General features: G+C 36.5%; 2 protein-coding genes across 2 annotated transcripts; both read right to left on the bottom strand.

Annotated features, from left to right (window-relative positions):
* Window positions 1-1,377: 1,377 nt before the first annotated feature.
* LOC132611961 (uncharacterized) lies at window positions 1,378-3,824 on the bottom strand. Its single transcript, XM_060326315.1, has 7 exons — window positions 3,376-3,824; window positions 3,213-3,277; window positions 2,800-3,129; window positions 2,530-2,736; window positions 2,084-2,250; window positions 1,641-1,950; window positions 1,378-1,535 (listed from the first exon to the last, which is right to left on the bottom strand). The coding sequence occupies exons 1-7, from the start codon at window positions 3,822-3,824 to the stop codon at window positions 1,378-1,380; spliced, it is 1,686 nt and encodes a 561-aa protein (XP_060182298.1).
* Window positions 3,825-4,289: 465 nt separating this feature from the next.
* On the bottom strand, window positions 4,290-5,333 carry LOC132611960 (uncharacterized). The gene is made up of 2 exons (XM_060326314.1): window positions 4,709-5,333; window positions 4,290-4,528 (listed from the first exon to the last, which is right to left on the bottom strand). Exons 1-2 carry the CDS (start codon window positions 5,331-5,333, stop codon window positions 4,290-4,292), a joined length of 864 nt encoding a protein of 287 aa, XP_060182297.1.
* Between the last annotated feature and the right edge of the window lie 1,490 nt (window positions 5,334-6,823).

Here is a 6,823-nt window from a genome sequence, read left to right as displayed (position 1 = left end):
TATTAGTTATAGATTTATATGAAAAATCTTTCTTATCAGACCAACCAAATAACACCTAATAAAGTTCACAAGCACAGCTGCTAGTAATTGGAACACAAATCGGACAACATCTGTATATGGTTATTTGTTTTGACAATTCATTGGTTCAAAAATAAAAGCAGCCCAGATAGATTTGGGGACTGGGAAAAGTCATAGTCATAACTGAAAATGTTGGGCAGAAATTTTAGAATAGTAGCAATACTGGAAGCATTGAAACGGTAAACGCGAGTAAAGAATAATCTTTGTCAATTTTCAAAACGACCATAATATGTGCCTTTAAATTGAAACAATTTGTCTTATCATTGGAGTTGACTGATCAGGGAATGCACCTCATTTATAGTTCTATGAATCTTATAGGCATGGGCAGCCGCCAGAGAGGGAGGCAATTGACCAGCCAAAAAATTGTGTTCAATCACAAATGTTGATCTGATGATTAGCCAGACTGATTATAAAAGTGGGTTAGTTTCTTAGAAACTTTTACTCAATTATAAAAGAGCGAGTATTGTGGAGCCTATTGCCAATATGATCCCATGTGACCACATGCACAATTTTGTCCTCTCAAATCATTCGTTTGGTTCTTTTTCATTAAAAAGTTTTGATCTTATTGTTTAATCTATACCTATATTTGGATTTTGCATTGTTGTTAGGTTTTGAGTCGTCACTGCCAGACTATTGTAGGATAGTTGGTTCTAGTGTTTGGTTTGATCTTTTTATTTGAATAAAATATTTTCCTGAACTATAATTAACATTTTTTTTTTCACCAAGCATAGCAATCTATTCATTTTCAGCAAAATGCCAAGAGTAACAGCAGCTGCTCGAAACAGCTTTGAAGCAGTTTGTTCAACCAAGAAACAACTCTTTTTTTTTTTTTTAAACAAAACCACCTAGAATGGTGGGAATTTATTGCAGCAAAATATTTACAGAAGAATTGCAAAGAAAGAAACTATCTAGAAAGCTGAAAACTAGCTATGATCACCACATTAACACTACTAGAACCTTCATCATACTAAAGCAAACCGGGGACCTTGATTTGTATCCATATTTCACACTCTCAAGTCTCACAAGTGGAAGGATCAAATCTCTTGAATTTAACTTCAGGTCAGCCTGGATGAAGTAGAGTTCAGTTCCAATCGTATAGATGCATGATCTTAGCTAGCATAGATTCTGAGCTTAGTCACAGAAGCTGCTGATGATCCTCCTGCTTATTACTTGTTGCATCTGATTCCACATTGATGAATTCCCAACTAGTAATAATAGTGTTTTGTGGTAGAATGAACCATGGTTGATACCACACACCACAAAGCAAAGTTATTTCCAGTTGTAGCCCCTTCCCTGCCTTCATTGATGTTCAGAGCTGTTGTTGTTGTCCTGATTGTCGTAGGAAGCCTGTTTTGTTGTTGACCTAACTTTGAAGTTTGGAAGTTGGCTTTTATCCATGTTGATCAATCTTCTTCCATGAGTTGGAATATCTTGAAACTGATTGTATTGAATTGTACCTGCAAAATCAAAAACCAGGTTAGTAAAATAATCTGCCACACTGTTTCCTTCTCTGAACACATGCACTACTGAAACATCTTTGTCTTTCCTCCATCTTTATATACTCCTCACTGGCAAAGCAATGTTCCATGGCACCTCCCAAATAACATCCAGTACCTTTTGCATTGTAAGGGAATCTGTTTCCACTATAACATGCAATAACTCATGTAGAACACAGTACTTGATTCCCTCTTCAATGGCCACAGCTTCAGCAACTAGATTAGTAGTCTCAGTTAATATCCTTACCTTAGCATATATAAACTCTTCTGAACTATCTCTAATACAAAAGGCTGCTGAACTTGGTCCTGGATTCCCTTTAGAAGCACCATCAGTGTTGCATTTAAAGCATCCTGTATCTGAAAAAGTCCACTTCACCTGTTTATATATTAATGGTAGCATGTAGTTCTCTAGTAATTCAACTATCCTAGGCCAGAATTTTGGCATGTTCTGCAGCTAAGGATATCTCTTCCTTGCTAGCATATATATGTTCTTGTTGATCATGTATGACCTTGTTCTGAGAAACAACCCCTCCATGCCTTCTAGTATTCCTGCTTTTCCAAATTTGCCATAAAACCAAAGCTGGAATTGGTTGATATAAAGGCTTCATAGCAGTTTGAGAGTTCCACCAGCACAAGACTGTGTGCTTAGTCAGTAGGAAAGGGCCCAAGACACTTGCTACAGTTGAAAAATAATGCCATATTGTAGTTGCAAAAGGACTTGTAATGAAAATATGATCCATGGTTTCCTGCTGATTCTAACAACACCAATATCTTGAGACTATGCTGATTCTCATTCTTATCAACACTTCATCTATAGGTAACTTCCAATACCAAACTCTCTATAGGAAAAAAGAGATTTTGTATGGCAAGCCTTTGATCCAGAATTTGTCATAAACATTTGATATCTGCTTTCTTTTTCTCAACTCCTCTCATGCACTTTTAAATATAAACTTACCAGAGCTTGTGAACATCCACCATGGCTTATCTATCTTATTTTTTCTCACAAAATGTCCCAGTTCCATTCTAACATAATCAACAATATCTGCTGGTAACACCTCTTGTAGCTTTGCATAGTTCCACTGATTTTTACTCATCAGCTCTTCAAGCTCATCTCCTAAAACTTCATTCTGATAACGAATAGGTATCAGATCATGCAAAACACCTAGTTTAGACCAAATATCAAACTAGATTAAAGAAGATCCATTCTTGGATTCCCACCAAATACCATGTTCCATTTCATCTCTAGCTTGCAGCATCATCTTCCAAGTCTGAGATCCCCCTTTCCACTGAACCACAGTTGGCCTAAACATTGTACAATATTTGTTCCACATGAAATTGGACCACAGTGTACTACTTGTCTTGAATCTCCACCAAAATTTTGCAAACAATGCTTTGGATATATCATGTAAAGATCCGAAGCCTAATCCTCCCTCATTCTTAGGATAATATACATTTTCCCATGCTGACCAGTGCTTACTTCTTCCTTCTTCCTTAGTTTGCCAAAAGAATCTATTAAATAACTTGTGCAGATCATTAATGACACATTTTGGGGGCACTATAGCAGACATTAGATAAATGGGTTTGCTTTGTAAAACACTTGAGATCAATAAAGCTTCCTTCCAAATGACAGTAGTTTACCTCTCCAAGCCTGCAACCTGTCCTTCACTTTCTTCATCATATCTTTATAGAACAACTTTTGCCTTCTAGTATGAAAGATAGGACATCCTAAATAAGCAAATGGGAAGTCACCTTTGTTGAAGCCTGTTATTTGCCGTACCTCCTGATTCAGCTCATTAGCCACCTTCTTATGCAGATAAAAAAGCTCTTGTCAGCATTAATTTTTTGTCCAGATTCTCTCTCATAATCATGCAAAATGGACATAATCATCTCCAAGGATGCTTTATCTGCAGATGCAAATATGATAGTATTATCTGCATAAGATAGATTATTCAACTTTGCACTCCACTTTGGCATACCATATCCTCTAAAACTGTCCTTTTCAAATAATGAATTAAGAGCCATAGACAGTACCTCAACAACTAGAATAAAAAGAGCAGGAGATAGAGGATCTCCCTGTTTGACCCCTCTTGTAGAATGGAAAAAACCAAAAGATTGTCGATTAATGAGAATGGAATACCAGTTATTAGCAATCAATCTCCATACCATGTCTACATACTCTTCTGCAAATCCCATCTTTCTGAGAACTTGAACAAGGAACCTCCAAGAAAGTCTATCATAATCCTTTGCCATATCTTGCTTAATGAGGACATTAGCAGGTTTCCCTCTCTTTCTAATATCTTCCACCAATTCTTAAGTAAGCAACACATTTTCAATAATATTTCTACCCTTTACAAATCCAAACTAATTTGGAGATATTAGAGATGGCAGAATCACCTCTAGCTTATCATGTAATAGTCTGGAAATAATCTTGTTTATGAAATTGCTTAGGCTGATTGGCCTCAGGTCTGAGAAAGTGTTGATTATTTCTTTCTTAGGTAAGAGGACCAGGTTTGTATAAGTTACTGACTTTGGTAAAGTTTGTCCCTCATAAAAGCTACTAATCACATTATACACATCAGCACCAACTATATTCCAACACCTTTGATAAAAAAAACTCCAGAAAAACCATCAGGTCCACAAGCACTCTCAGCTGATAATGCAAAAAAAAACATTTTTCACCTCTTCAAGAGTTGGTTTAGCACACAAGAAGTTATTTTAATCCTCTGAGATTCTCTCAGGAATGTGATCTAGTAAATTCGAGTCAACTCTACCACTTTCCTGAGAAAATTGATTTTGATAGAATGAAATAGCTTCAGTAGCAATATCATCCACATTGTCCACCCATTCACCATCTGCATTTTGTATTCTTGTAAGCAACAACCTTTTTCTTCTTCCTTTTACAATACTATGAAAATATCTTGTATTCCTATCTCCATCTAAATTCCATTGGATGCCTGCTTTTTGCCTCTAAAACTCTTCCTCAAAATGCAGATACCTTTTGAATTCAGCCTGTGCCCTCTGCTACACCATTCTATTCTCTTCTGATGGTTTTTCCTCAAACAGTTGCTCCTTGATCTTCACAATATCTTCTCTGATTATCAACTATTTGAACAAGTCTCCAAATGTTTCTTTACTCCACCTAGACAAAGCAACCTTTAAGCTCTTCATTTTTAGCGTAAATGTAATGAATGGATCTCCTATAAACTCAGTTCTCCAATGTTGATCCACTGCATCCATGAATGACTCATGATCCAACCAGAATTTCAAAAATCTAAAATGCTTCTGAAACTGCTGAACCTGCTCTCCTACTGAAAGCAAGAGTGGAGCATGGTCTAAACCTTTTCTTGACAGATGTTCGATGCTCAAGTTAGTAAACCAGTCCCGATACTGCTGATTAACTAGAATTCTGTCCAATCTTTTGAATATGCAATCTTGCCCAGCTCTTCCATTCCACCAAGTAAAAGGACTCCCTCTAAATTCTACTTCACCTAGTTCACAAGAATTTACACAAAAAGCAAAGTCTTCATATTTTGATGGATAAACAGGTAAACCACCTATTTTTTCTTCTTCATTCAAAATAACATTAAAATCCCCACCAACCTTCCGTGGTAAATTCATAGAGCTTGCCAAGAAATATATACTATCCCACAACTCTAATCTTGCAGCAGATTCACACTTTGCATAAACCATTGTGGAGATTAGTTGCCTCCCACTCTCCTGAAATAGAATCTTAATAGTCACTTGTTGTTCAGTGTCCATTAATACTTTCACATCAATTCCATCAGTAACAAAATACCAAATCTTGTTATTACAATTATGTTTAGCATACTACATACCCAATCTCCTCTTATATCTATCAATTTGCCTTGATTTTTGAAAAGACTCCAATAAAGCTATGAGGACAAACTTATGATGTTTGTGCAGCATTTGAACTCTATGGAAAGCCTTCTGAGTATTAACTGATCTAATATTCCAAAAGAAGGACTTCATCATTGGAAATTATATTTGTTAGTAACATTTCTTTTTGGAAGAGTCCTAGTTGGTTGCACCTCCCCTTCACCTTTGGATCCTGTTTGAGTCTTCTTACCTTGGATCTTAGTAGATCCAATTTCACTACCATTCTTAGTCTTCTTACCCTTCTTAGACTTGTTGACTTATTTGTGAATTAAATCAACAGCTTTAGATATTTCATTCCTGTGCTGCAATATATCCTCTTCTTCCATCCTGCTGAGGTCTGTATTCTTGCCTGATTGATTTTTCAACAAATCTTCTTCATTGATTTTATCCATACTACTCAGATCATCAGAAACTAAAGCATGCAATTCTTTAGTGGGAGATACGTTTTTAGTCATACGCATCATTTGATTATTTTCCTTCATCACCAGCATTTCAGTATCCTCCAACAAGAAATTGCCTTCTGTGTCAGGTGGATAACAACCTTGAGAAAAGGATTTATAAATTTGGCTGCCTTGTGAGTTCTCTACTGCATCATATGTATTAACAATGCTCTCCTTCTCTACATCTACTGTTTTTTCATCCCTGGTATAGTCTACAATATAATCCTCACGAGTACTATTTTCCAGTCCTATGATCTTTTTTCCTTCATTGGCAACATGAACTTCTGTACTACATTCATCTATTACCACTGGATCATTACCCATTTCTTCACTCTCTTTCTCTTGATATAGGACTAGATCTAGTCCTGAGGGTTCCATAACATCATATGCTGGCACCTGATCCTCATGGAAAACTGGTAGCATGTCACCTGATACTTCTTTTGCTATTGGCAGTTGAATAATACATTTCTCTTTCTCTTTGTCAGCTGCTTCCTTTGTGATTTCAGCCTGATCAATACTATCCTTACATCCCAAATGAGCAATATCTTCAACTTCTTGAAGATCCTTTCCAATCTCCACCTTACTTGCCCCTGATATAGGTTTAATTGCCTCCTCCTCTACCACTACAATTATAGAAAATGAAGAGCTTTCAGTAGCCCCTCCTCTTTTCTTCTGTTCATCAGTACCAGTTGGGGATCTTTCAGATATGCTTACCACCTTATTAAAGTTCTTTTCCACCCAATCCTTAGTGCTTAACTTAGGAGTTTGCACTACCTGATCCTCACCACTTTTCTGAATATCATTTTCCACATTGGCATTAACCACTTCTGCTACATTATTCACTTTGCTGGATTCTTCCTCCTCATTAATTATTGATAGGACATCAAACTTGTTAGTGCTGATCACTATATC

Source organism: Lycium barbarum, chromosome 9 (genome assembly GCF_019175385.1).
Source record: "Lycium barbarum isolate Lr01 chromosome 9, ASM1917538v2, whole genome shotgun sequence".
Classification (NCBI taxonomy): domain Eukaryota; kingdom Viridiplantae; phylum Streptophyta; class Magnoliopsida; order Solanales; family Solanaceae; genus Lycium; species Lycium barbarum.
Note: the sequence above shows the minus strand (reverse complement) of the source record. Positions and strands in the feature narration are given on the sequence as shown.

What these genes read in the sequence shown, in the direction of transcription:
- LOC132611961 (XM_060326315.1), bottom strand. Translation starts at nt 3,824, where the DNA reads ATGGCAAAGGATTATGATAGACTTTCTTGGAGGTTCCTTGTTCAAGTT. An exon ending in TTTTTTATCTGCATAAGAAG is followed by an intron (nt 3,278 to 3,375) that starts GTGGCTAATGAG and finishes CTTTCATACTAG; the next exon opens with AAGGCAAAAGTTGTTCTATA. An exon ending in GGGTTGTTTCTCAGAACAAG is followed by an intron (nt 1,951 to 2,083) that starts GTCATACATGAT and finishes ATATATAAACAG; the next exon opens with GTGAAGTGGACTTTTTCAGA.
- LOC132611960 (XM_060326314.1), bottom strand. Translation starts at nt 5,333, where the DNA reads ATGGACACTGAACAACAAGTGACTATTAAGATTCTATTTCAGGAGAGT. An exon ending in GGTTGCTTTGTCTAGGTGGA is followed by an intron (nt 4,529 to 4,708) that starts GTAAAGAAACAT and finishes GGCAAAAAGCAG; the next exon opens with GCATCCAATGGAATTTAGAT.